The 13,206-nt window shown below is 36.8% G+C and overlaps 1 protein-coding gene across 7 annotated transcripts in view; it reads right to left on the bottom strand.

The window, feature by feature from the left end:
- Positions 1-13,206, bottom strand: part of TMCC1 (transmembrane and coiled-coil domain family 1) — a 261,795-nt gene that overhangs the window by 77,100 nt on the left and 171,489 nt on the right. Inside the window, exon 1 of one of the 7 annotated variants that reach the window (XM_047781580.1) lies at positions 4,245-4,507. The exons of the other annotated variants lie outside the window; for them this stretch is intronic. Coding sequence (XP_047637536.1) covers positions 4,245-4,271 — 27 coding nt within the window. The 5' untranslated portion in view covers positions 4,272-4,507. Of the gene's footprint in view, positions 1-4,244; positions 4,508-13,206 lie in introns of those variants that run through there. 7 annotated transcript variants of the gene reach the window in all.

Genomic DNA, 13,206 nt, shown 5'->3' on the forward strand with positions numbered 1-13,206 from the left:
CTACGCCAGAGCCACAGCAACGCGGGATCCGAGCCGCATCTGCAACCTACACCACAGTTCACGGCAACGCCAGATCGTTAACCCACTGAGCAAGGGCAGGGATCGAACCCGCAACCTCATGGTTCCTAGTCGGATTGGTTAACCACTGCGCCACGACGGGAACTCCCGAAGACTTTTTATCTCAGTTAATGAAAAATCCATTCTTCTAGCTGTTCAAGCGGAAATCCTTGCAGTCGTCAATTTCTCTCCTACAACCAATTCATCAGAAAATCCTGTAGGCTCTACACAGAAAACACATCCAAAATCTAACCACTTGTCATTACCTTCACTTCTACTACTTTAGTATGAGCCATGATCATATCTGGTCTGGATCACTACAGTGGTCTTGTAGTTATTCAACAACTGGTCTCCCTTGTTGCCTCATAATCTATTCTCAATACTACACCTAGAATGACCCTTTAAAAACCTAAGTCAAATCATGTCACTCTCCTCCTTAAATTTTTTCTATGTATTCCCTTTATACTAAAAGAGAAAGCCAGTTCTCAAAAATGGCCCTCAAGGCATGCCTGATCTGGCCCTCTTTTGTGGCAGATTAATAGCAAAAATTCATCCAACTTAATATGCCCTTCCCTTTACAATATGACTTTCTCATTACTCCCATCATGAAATGGAATCTAATACTCCATGCTCCTGGATTGGAAGAATATTGTTAAAATGGCCATACTACCAAAAACAATCTACAGATTTAATGTGACCCCTATTAAATACCCATGATGTTTTTCACAGAACTAGAACAAACAGTCCTAAAATTTATATGAAACCATCAAAGACCTAGGATTGTCAAAGCAATCTTGAGGAAGGAGAACAGAGCAGGAGACATAACTCTCCCAAACTTCAGACAATACTAAAAAGCTACAGTAATCAAAATAGTGTGGTATTGGCACAAAAAAAGATATATAGATCAATGGAACAGAATAGAGAGCCCAGAAATAAACCCACACACCTATGGTCAATTAATTTATGACAAAGGAGGCAAGAATATAAAATGGGAAAAAGACAGTCTATTCAGCAAATGGTGCTGGCAAAACTGGACAGCTGCATGTAAATCTATGAAACTAGAACACACCCTCACACCATGCACGAAAATAAATTCAAAATGACTTAAAGACTTAAATATGAGACATGACACCATAAAACTCCTAGAAGAAAACACAGGCATAACATTCTCTGACAGAAACTGTACAAATACTTTAAGTTAGTCTCCCAAGGCAAGAGAAATAAAAATAAAAAAATAGGACCTAATCAAGCTTACAGGATTTTGCACAGCAAAGGAACCCATAAAAAGTACAAAAAGGCAACCTATGGAGAAGGAGAAAATAGTTCCAAAGAATGCAACCCACGAGGGCTTAATCTCCAAAATATACACACAACTCAACAACAACAACCACCCAATCGAAAAATGGGCAGAAGACCTAAATAGAAATTTCTCCAAAGACATACAGATAGCCAAAAAACACATGAAAAGGTGCTCAACATCAGTAATTATTAGAGGAATGCAGCCCTAAAAAAAGAAAAAAAAAAAAAAGAGAGAGAGAGAGATTGGTCTCCACCACCTTGTTTCAGACAGGATATACTAGAACTCTGGCATTTAATAATTTCTGCAATGAATTAAAATAATCAATGGCAAATGTTTTTAAGCATTAAGTCAGAGTTCTTGATCTGTTTTGAGCAATGGAAGTAGTGGGGAAAGACTGCAACATGAAACAATCTCCTTCTGCTGTCATGTTGTATACTTTTTTTTCCTGCTGCTTTTTAGAGCCACACCCACAGCATATGGAAGTTCCCAGGTTAGGGGTCAAATCGAGGCTGCAGCTGCTAACCTACACCACAGCCACAGCAATGTCGGATCTGAGCCACACCTGTGCCCTACACCACAGCTTATGGCAACGCCAGATTCCCAACCCACTGAGCGAGGCCAGGGATTGAACCCGCATCCTCATGGATACTAGTTGGGCTCATTACTGCTGAGCCACAATGGGAATTCCCATGTGTACTTCCCAACTACCATTCAAATTTCTATTCTAACTATTTCTTTTGAATGGAACTCAATTCAAAAGAAATCCTACAATTATAAAATAATGTGGGCAGACCTTTGCTTTGTTCCTATGGGATCTGACCTTTATGTGGCACTCTGAGTGAGACCTACAGAATGCTAAGATTTAGGTCAAGCAACAGTATGAGGGTTTAGATGTGAGACGAGTTTTGTTTGATCTTTCAAAAGCTCACCATTTAATAAAGTGACAATTAAATGCAAATAACAAGTGTGTAAATGATATAGATACCATCTATACAGAACCAAATAATTACACATGCTATGTTCTAAACTCACTATAAATTCTGGGCATTTGTATAGTAAACTAAGGCAATTTATACAGATGTGTTGCAGGGTTATTAAGAAAGGAAAAAGGAAATTATCATCTTTAAAACTGGTTGATATCTGGGAATATTATGTATTTAAAATATAGATATTAGTTCGACATACATAGGACGTGTTCTATAGTATCCCACTTCCTGAAACTCTCCATTTATTTTCTAGTGTCAGATAAATTTTCCCTTTTAGAACCTCTTCCTTCAAAATGTTTATTCTGCAGTTTTCACAAAGTGCAATGAGGTAATATATAAACCCCCTATTTATAGCAGTTTTATGTGGATAGATATTAAGAATATTAAGAATTTCAGGAGCTAAATCAAGTACCTCATTTCTGAACATTTTAATTGTTTCAATGAGAGTATTTTAGTTCACTAGATTTGATTAAAAGTTTAGCTAAGTGAGAGAGACACATGGGTGGCGAAGCAAAGAAACAGTTTAATTTACAACCATTTGGGGCAAACTTTCTCTACTCATGGATTAATACAATACATGGAGGTAATAAAAATCAATTAAAAATGTTTCGATTATATTTTAAGTTTCCCTCCTCCCTCTTCTCCTCTCCATAATGGAGAAAAAGGAGTTAACTTCTGTTTTACTCAGTCTTTACTCCCTATCCTTTGAGGGCTCTCTTATGAATTCCTTTCTTCTGATCACCCCATTCAACCTGGGCTGGCATTCTTAATAAAACACAGATAAGTAAACTGACCTTTTATAACCTTAGAACAAACAGAAATGTGCCAATGTTTTAAAATCCAAGTTACAGAACAAACAGAAGAAAAAAAACGGGTACAGAGCAGAGGTACAGGTCTGTTAACAAAGTTGGCATTTATATTATCAACCATAAGGAATAAGAATAATTTAACATCAAACTTCAGAGTGAAAAATCTGTTCAGATCTTCAATCCAACAGCTCACAGCAAACAATATTAATGCACATGAGCTTTAGAATCAGGTCAAACTATTAAAAAATCTCTTTTGCTTTAGCATTTATCTCCTAGAATATTATTTATAAAGCTGACACACACACAAAAAAAATCAAGCTATAGATCAAGTTTTCTACTCATGACTCCAGATAAAATGGGGAAGTGGTAGTTGTAATGCATAAACTGGATCACCCTCTTATTGAATTGTATCTCAGGGACTTTCTCTGCTGATCTGGAGACATGAATTTAGAACCAAGATATGTGCATACTGCCTTACAATTCAGAAAATTGCCAAGTCTTTGGGAAAACTATACTGCAAACAAGTAGCTGAGTAATAGGAACCTCTTTTTTTTTTTTTAATGTGAGAAATATTTCAGATGGCTTTAATCCAAATTCTCATTTGTTATGCATGCCTGACATCTTCAAATTTAACCCAAGCTTTTCCCAAGCTGTACAAGGCAAATAAAACTCTTCTGTTCATTGAAGGAAACACTTATTTTTGGATAACTATTTAGCCTGTAAGAGTAATAACGACATTACTCTGCAATGAAGCAGCCCATCATACAGGAGAGTGGGGACACTCCAGTATGATCTGAGCATGCCCACATAGCCAAAGAACACTCTGTGCATTCTGCTTAAATAGCTCTGGATAAAATGAACAAATAGGAAACACATAATATGCTTTGCAATATTATTGCAACCTCACACAAGTCAGTCCAAAAATAGTAAATGCCGGTGGCTGAGCTCTACTGCTGAAAAATTCTAAGTTTGAGCAGCTCAAAGCATTTCCTGTGTCTGTCTATTCAACCAGCCCCCACTTAAAGCTGTAGAATTATAAGATTAAGTAAGAGATTTAAAAAAAAGACAGATACACACACATATACAACATACGGTTTCCGAAGAGAGTGAGGGTTCCATGCTTGTGAGGGAGAAGGAGGAGGAATATGCCGAATAAGCCTCGGGTTTCTCCCAGATTTGAACATGCTGTACTGTGGCAGGAGGTCAGCAGAGACTGGCTCCAGCCCTGTGAGGCTGAATTCTACCCTGACAAAGCAGTATCACTGTAATATGAAGCAAGAGGATCCAGGGCATGTTGGCTGCTATACAGAGTGGCTATTCTAGAAAGTAATGGCAATTCTAAAACAAGAGATCTATGCTGTCACATGAGATAATCTTCAGTCCAGTTAAGCAATAAGTACAAAAAAAACTCTGAATCCCAAACACGGGTAGTTCAAAATATTAGGAAGAAACTTTTCTCCTCAAATCTATTGTGTGTCTAGAAGAAACGAAAAGGAAGTAGGAAAGCTGAAGAACTACTGTAAATTGGTTCTGTATCACAAATAATATACTGATTGTAATCTAAGATGAAGCATAGTCTTTTGGATACTGTGACCTATATGAGGGAGAAGCAAGAATATTCTACAAAAGTAGTTTTGGGAATGGATATATGCCAGAACTGAAGATACGGTTTAAAAACACACACATACACCCAAAAACCAAAAAAAATCTCATTTCTTACATACTCCCAAAAGGCAGAGGCTGCCACAAGCTTAACGTATATTAATTACTGTTTCTTTTTAGGTCACCAATATACAGCAATAGTGCTAGAAATTCTTCTCTGAAATAAGGGAAACACTAAAAAAGATCTTAAATAGGAAAAGGAGCCAGAAGGTAGAATTTGTCAGGAGAAAACACAGGGCAATGTAAATAATCCTTTACATCTTGGTCTCCCTTACATTATGAAAGTTTACTCTAGACCAAAAATGACCCAATCCTTTTATCATTCTCAAAAAGACAAATCTATGGTGAAAAGAATGAATTACGGATTAGCGGTAGGATTAGGTGTGACTACACAAAAGTGACAGAACTAATTAGAGCTCTAACTGTGCTGGAGGCTATATGAATCTATGGGAATGAAAAACTCCATGGAACTGTATGCATGCCTAAAAAGTCAGTTTTACAGTATTAAAGAAAGAAATAAAGGATATAAAAGAAAGGTTTTTCACTTACAACATGCATTATAAAATTTTAATTTTATAACTAGTAGTTTACTAATTTCAGCTTTAAAAAGGAGATTATATAATATGATTATTTATAGATTTTCAAGTTTCTAATAGTTTTTTGGGATCTCTATTTGTACCCAGACACGTAAAATATAATCTTACAACTTCTAACACAATTTCCTCATTATTTAAGAATCTTAAAGATATAGCCCAGCATCTTATTTTTATGTCTCAGAAACAAAAATATCACCAAATAGAAAAAAAAAATTACTAAGTAGTTTCAAATAGATAGTTTTAAATACTATAAAACAGATATACAGGTTCCCATATTAATAAGTTTTGGTTTTAGGTCTTTTTTTTTTTGTCTTTTTTGCCATTTCTTGGGCCGCTCCTGGGACACATGGAGGTTCCCAGCCTAGGGGTTGAATCGGAGCTGCAGCCGCCGGGCTACGCCAGAGCCACAGCAACACAGGATCTGAGCCACGTCTGCAACCTATACCACAGCTCACAGCAACGCCGGATCCTTAACCCACTGAGCAAGGCCAGGGATTGAACCCACAACCCCATGGTTCCTAGTCAGATTCGTTAACCACTAAGCCACGACGGGAACTCCGATTTTAGGTCATTTTATCAGGATCTCTTTCACATGCCTTGGGCACAGCCTCCCCCGCCCCTGCCCCCCCCCCAAAAGAAGCACTGTTCAAATCGAACACCTCATTTTATAGTGTGAAATCCAAGGTTTTGAAAGGAGAAGTGAGAATGCAGTAGTGGCCATGTCAGACCTAGAATCCTTGTTTTAGGATCTCCATTTGGGTTCTCTCTACTACACCATTCTGTTTGCTCGCCTTCTTTTTTCCTTTCCTCCCTCCTTTCCTTCCTTCATGTCACAACAATCTGACTTCTGTTTACCATTATTTAAAACAAAAGAATAAATAAATAAGTAAAAACCAAAAATACCCTCAATTTCTGCAATATACTCATTTTGTAAGCCCCATCTGCTATGGCATTCCTGCTTTATACTTTCGCTACACAAAATCTCTGTGTAGGATTCTTTGGAACGAATTACTTCTTTGGATGCTGACTGTAGGATCAACAAGGTTCCTTTCCAGTGCCAAAATTACTACTGAAGTTGTCTGAAGTGCTACCTGAGCATGTGAGTGTATATTTGTGTGTGTTTTATTGAAATATAATTGACATATATATAATAACATTGTTAGCTTTAGGTGTACAACATAAGGATTTGATGATTTCAAGTACAATGTTAAATAGCCCTGGTTAGAGACAACATCCTTGCCTTTTTAACCAGTCTCAAAATGAAAAGATACAGGCTTTCACCATTTAGTATGAAGTTAGCTGCAGTTTTCTAATTTTTTTGTTAGATGACCTTTATCAAGTTGAAGAAATTCCCTACTACTCCTAGTCTGCTGAGGGTTTTAAATAATGAGTGGATATCAAATTTTGTCAAATGCTTTTTGGGTATCAACTGAAATTATCAAATAGGTTTGATTCTTTGGGCTGCAACATTGTGGATTACATTGTTTGATTTTCAAATATTGAACTAGCAACATACTTGGACATACCACATTATTCTTCATATTGTTCTATTTCATTTATTATTTATTATACATATATATTAAATAGTAATTACATGTTCATGAGGGATTTTTTTTTTTTTGGACAGCTTTTGTCTTGTTTTGATATCAGGGTAATTCTGTTCTCATAAAATGAGTTCCCTCCTCTTCTATTTTCTGTAAGAGATCACAAAAAAAAACTGGTATATTTCTTTGCTTTGGTTTTATTTTACTCTTCTCTTTCTAGTTTGTTAAGGTTGATACTTATATCTTACATTACTAATTTGACACCTTAAAACCTTTCTTCTTTTCTGATATAAGTATTCAATGTTAGAAATCTCCCTCAAACCACTACTCTAGGTGCATACTTAATATTTTGATATGATGATGTGTTTTCATTTTCTCTCAGCTCAAAATATTTTCTAATTTCCCAAGAACTTCTCTTAGATTTATGGATTATTTAGAAATATGTTGTTTAATTTCTAAATGTTTGAATATTTTCCTGTTACCTTTATGTTACTGTTTCCTATGGTCACAAAACTTTTTAAATTCTATTCGATATCTTCTCATTAATTTAGATTTATGATTTATGATATTGCCTGTCTTAATGTTTCATGGGCACTTGAAAAAAATACATATTCTGCTGTTGTCTGAAATATTTCACACTTGTCAAAAGATCTACAAAACAAAAAAACAAAACCAAAATAAAAAGAGTTCCCCTGTGGCACAGTGGGTTAAGGATCCAGCCTTGTCACTGCAGCGGCTTGGGCTACTGCTATCGCACGGGTTTTATCCCTGGCCCAGGAACTTCCATATGCCGTTGGTGCGGACAAAACCAAAAAGCCAGTAACAACAAGATCCAGCTGGTGTAAGGTGCTATTTAGTTCTACATCCTTGCTGATTTTCTGTCTACTAGGTTCTACAGATTACTGAGAGAGGAGTACTGAACTCACCAACTTCTAAGCATGGATCTCTCTTTTCAGTTCTTCCATTTTTCTTTCAGTATTCTGAAACTCTGCTGTTATTAGAGTACTTAATATTATATATACACATACAGTTTTAGAACTGTTATGTTTTCTTGGTGAACTAATTTTTAATCCTTCTGTATTATATTTATCTTGGTAGTTTTCTATGCTCCAAAGCCTATTTGGTCTGATATTAGGTATAAACATTCTACCTTTCTTTTTCCTAAAACTTATTTATATTGTATTTGAAGTGAATCTTTTTAATAAATAGGAGACTGATCACATTGTGCTTTAAAATCCATTTCAAAAATCTGTCATTTAGTTGGCATGTTTACACCAGTTACATTTGATGTAAAGTACGGATATGTTTGCTCTTCTGTTTTTTTTTTTTTTTTAATTTTTTATTATTATTTTTTTTTCGTCTTTTGTTGTTGTTGTAATTGTTGTTGTTGTTGTTGTTGCTATTTCTTGGGCCGCTCCCGCGGCATATGGAGGTTCCTAGGCTAGGGGTTGAATCGGAGCTGTAGCCACCGGCCTACGCCAGAGCCACAGCAACGCAGGATCCGAGCCACGTCTGCAACCTACACCACAGCTCACAGCAACGCCGGATCGTTAACCCACTGAGCAAGGGCAGGGACCGAACCCGCAACTTCAGGGTTCCTAGTCGGATTCGTTAACCACTGCGCCACGACGGGAACTCCTCTTCTGTTTTATTATTTGTTTCCTGTCTTGTTTTTCATTTCATTTTCTTCTCTTTTGGTTACTTGAATTATCTTTTAGTATTTCATTTTAATTTATCTATTGTGTTTCTGGTTTTTTTTTTTTGGAAATTTTTTTAAGTAGTTGCTCTAAGGACCACAACATACATATGTAATCTTCTGCAGACTACTTAGAATCAATATATTACCATTTCAAGTGAAAGGTAAAATTATAGATTATTTTATTCTCCCTCCTTAACGTATTATGTCTATATACACTGTAAAATCCAGTCACACGATGCTATAATTTTTTGCTTTCAACTATCAGTTGAGGAATTCAAGAGAAGTATAAATATATATCCAGATATCAACCACTTCCGTTGTTCTTCCTTTATTTTTGGTGCTCCAAGTTTTCTTCTGTCCTAAAAACTTCCTTTAACAATTCTTTTGCTGTAGGGTCTACTGGCCAAAACTTCTTTTAATTTTCCTTTATTTGAGAATGTCTTTACCCTTATCCCTCAAGGGTATTTTTGCTGGATATAAAACCTTAATTGACATCCTGCCCCCAGAACTTTAAAAATGTAATTTCACTTCCTTCTGCCTTCCAAGATTTCTGATGAGAAACCTGCAGTCATTTGAATTGTTGTTCCCCTATAAGTAGCACATCATTTTTCCCTGACTACTCTCAAAATTTATCCTTGTCTTTAGTTTTGACATTATGATGGTTTTAGTTATAATGCGTCTCAGTATGAGGGATTTTTTTTGGTAATTATCCTTTTCAGGATTTCCTGAGCTTCTTGACCTTATAGGTTTAAGATCATCTGCCAAATTTGGGGATTTCTCCAGTTTTTATTTCTTCAAATCAATTTTCCAGACCTCTCCTTTACCTCTGCTTCTGGAACTCTGATGACATGAATCTTAGACCTCTGTCACCATCCCACAAGTAGCTAAGACAACAGAGAAAAGAAAAAAGAAAGAGAGGGAGGGAGAGAAGAAAGGAGGAAGGAAGGTTTCTGTACCTTCTTTGAACATTAGGATATCTTTTCTTTTTTTTTTAGGGCTGCACCCATGGCACATGGAAGTTCCCGGGCTAGGGGTCAAATTGGAGCTGTAGCTGTCGGCCTATGCTACAGCCACAGGAACACAGGATCTGACTGACGTTTGGTACCCACACCATAGCTCACAGCAATGCCAGATCCTTCACCCACTGAGTGAGGCCAGGGATTGAACCCACGTCCTTGTGTATACTGGTCAGGTTTGTTGCTGCTGAGCCATGACGGGAACTCCAGGATATCCCTTTCCTATTTCTTGCACTAGAACTGATGGCTTCTCTTGGAGTACTCTCTATCCATATTGGATGCCCACTTTTGGCTTTTAGGCTGTGTTGAATTCAGGTGTGGGAGTGCCAGAGAGAGAAAAATTACATTCGGTGGGGGAGACCAGGTGAAGTATGCTGGTTCCATCTTACCTAGAACTGTAATCTTAAACCATTTAATTTTGAGGCTATTTGATACACAGCAATAGATAACTAGAATACAATCCAGCAGAAGTAGCAATCATTTAAGTGCAGTGTACATGGAATAGCATATTCTTTATACCCTTTCTCTAGAGAAGTCACCAGATAATTATGAGGTAGCTGCTTTAACTCATTAGTGGGATATTCTCTGCTTTTTTACTTTGGCTCCTAAGAAACAGATTCAGTTTCATTCCTAGAGTAAACAGAATGATAGCAACAAACCCATGGAAGCTGGTTACTTAGTAGATATGGGTATATTCTGCTGTCAGATATAATTTAGCAATGAAGGTAAGGTCCTGACATATCCTTTCATGCCTTGATTGATCACTGGTCAAAGGGCTAAGAGAATCATAAGAGGAAACTGGAATGACAAGGATAAGTTTGGAAAGCGAAAATGCCCTATGGGAAAATTTTCCCTCAAGGTTATCCTTAAAAAGAATTCATTGAAGAAGGTTTTTTATGCTCTTTAAAATAAAAAAAAAAAATTTCACTAGCAGGCAGCATTTCTTTCAGAGCAGCCTACTAACCAATTGCAAAATCAAGCACTGATATTTCCTGAGAGAAAATTCTAGAGTGTTAATCAGCTCCACCAGCTTTTCATAAGCTTTACCCACACAGGCAAATTAACTATGAAGAAATTAGCTGTTTAGATACTGTTTCACAGCCACGGAAAGGCAAAATTTCAAGTGTCTGTAAAAACATGAAGCACTGGGAATTTTCGTACACTGTTTACAGAAGCTTAAATTGGTACAATCACTCTGAATAGTTATCTGGCAATGTCTAGTTAAACTGAAGATGAATACACTATACAACCCAGTAATTTCTTCCCAGGCATATATACTAGAGAAACTCTTATACATCTGTGCAAGGAGACATGTTCAAGAACATTCATTTCAGTACTGTTTTATGAAACAATGATATATTAAAAATATATTCCATATTCATTAACAGGAGAATCTATCTAAATAATGGTATAGTCATACAAAAGAACATTATGTGACAATTTAAAATAAAAATATCCAAATTATCTGTATCAATGTGAATAAATTTCAAAGGCAAGATACTGAGTAAAATAACGTAAGTTACAGAATTTACACACATACACACAGAATCATTTACATAAAATTTAAAACTATGTAAAATAACACTATATATTATTTATGGATACATGCATATGCAATACAAGTACACAAACATACACGTTCATGACAAACACTAAATTCACAACAGTAGTTATCTCTAAAGAAGGGAGAAATGGATTGAGGAGTAGTACATAAAAAATAAACACTATGTGAAGCAAATATAACCAAAGAGTATGTCTGAAAAAGTCTGGTAATGGTCCTTGGGTGTTTATGCTATTCTTCTGTCCTTCCTTCCTTTCCTTCCTTCTCCCTTTCCCTTTCCTTTCCTTTCGGGATGGGGACACTTCCGCGGTATGCAGAAGTGTCGGGGCCAGAGATCAAAACTGTGCCGCAGCAATGATAGCAATTGGATCCTTAACCCACCGAGCCACAAGGGAATTTTTCTCTTTGTTTCTGTTTGTATAAAATATTTTGTAACACAAAAGCAAAAAGAAAATAACTCCTAAGAACATATACACTAGTTTCATTGTGAACACTTAAATGTCTAATGAAAGAATAATATTCTGAAAATGCATTGGCTAAACATACATACAACAAAAATCTGTATTTAAGAAGGTTAAGAGAACCAGTAGTTAGGAAGGTTTAAGTACATTTCAAAAGTAAGCACATGAGGGAGTGAGTAAATGTTTGCATGTGTGAGAAAGCTGACGAGCAGCCTCATTTCTGGTATATCCTAGGAAGGGATCTCATGAGTCAAGATTCTAAGGAGAGTTGTAGCTGTCTATGAGCCCTCTCCTTTCCCCTACATCACCCGCCACAATATAGTACAGCAGGTTATTTGGCACATATAGCCTGGCAGTGATTCTACTCAGAGGTGGGAACTAATGCTCTTAAAAATTATGGGTGGCGGAGTTCCTGTTATGGCTCAGAGGTTAACGAACCTGACTAGCATCCATGAAGACGTGGGTTCAATCCCTGGCCTCAATCAGTGGGTTAAGGATCCGGCGTTGCCGTGAGCTGTGGTGTAGGTCACAGACGCGGCTCAGATCTCATGTTACTGTGGCTCTGGTGTAGGCCAGTGGCTACAGCTCTGATTAGACCCCTAGCCTGGGAACCTCCATTTACTGCAGATGCAGCCCTAAAATGACCAAAAAAAAAAAAAAAAAGAAAGAAAGAAAAGAAATTCTGGGTGGGATATATTGAGTAGGACCAAAAGACTTGCTCTTGTCTGTAGACCTCAAGTGGAATACTATGGTGAAAGCAGAAATGGGGATTTAACTCATTATACACCGTTTTCTGCTGGTTTTCATATGACTTGGTACGGAGAAGAGTACGGAATCTCTCTTTTCAACCTTATTAATGACCCAGAAGTCTTCCAGGTCATCTGGATCAAGGCTACAAATCTTTTACAAGAAAGTGGGAGGTAACATACTCCAGGATCATAGCGTTCATTTTGTACCAGCATGAATCTCAAACTATCAATTCTACTGACTCCTCTGCATCTATATAGACTGGCAGAACATAGCTATTTCCCCTAGGTAGCCTGCCAGAATGTGGAGAGTCATTTAAGATAGAAAAGATGACAGCAGTAATTTTAGCACACAGCTGTCTAATACTTAGGTTACTTATCTGCTTATGCTACCAGTGTAATCTTAGGCAAAAACAAGTCTATGAAGTTGAATCATTCTGATGAAATGTCTCCTTTAAAAAGTTAAGGTTGGACCAAGTACTGACTATTTTCAAGTCTTAGCACACTTTCTGCTTTTTACTTTTAATTATAAAAATTTTCAAATATAGAGAAAACGTAGAAAGAATGTTACAAAGAACCCATACATCCAACACCTGGACTCAACAACTACTACCCTTTTACTTTAAACGCACATGTGCGCACACACACAGACACACAGCTAAGTCACTTAGAGTAAATTACATATGATACTCTATACCAAAATACTTCAGCATATATCTCCAAAATTTAAGGCCATTCTCCTAAATAAAATATCACTGTCATGCCTACC

Source organism: Phacochoerus africanus, chromosome 1, assembly GCF_016906955.1.
Source record: "Phacochoerus africanus isolate WHEZ1 chromosome 1, ROS_Pafr_v1, whole genome shotgun sequence".
NCBI classification, from domain to species: Eukaryota; Metazoa; Chordata; class Mammalia; order Artiodactyla; family Suidae; genus Phacochoerus; species Phacochoerus africanus.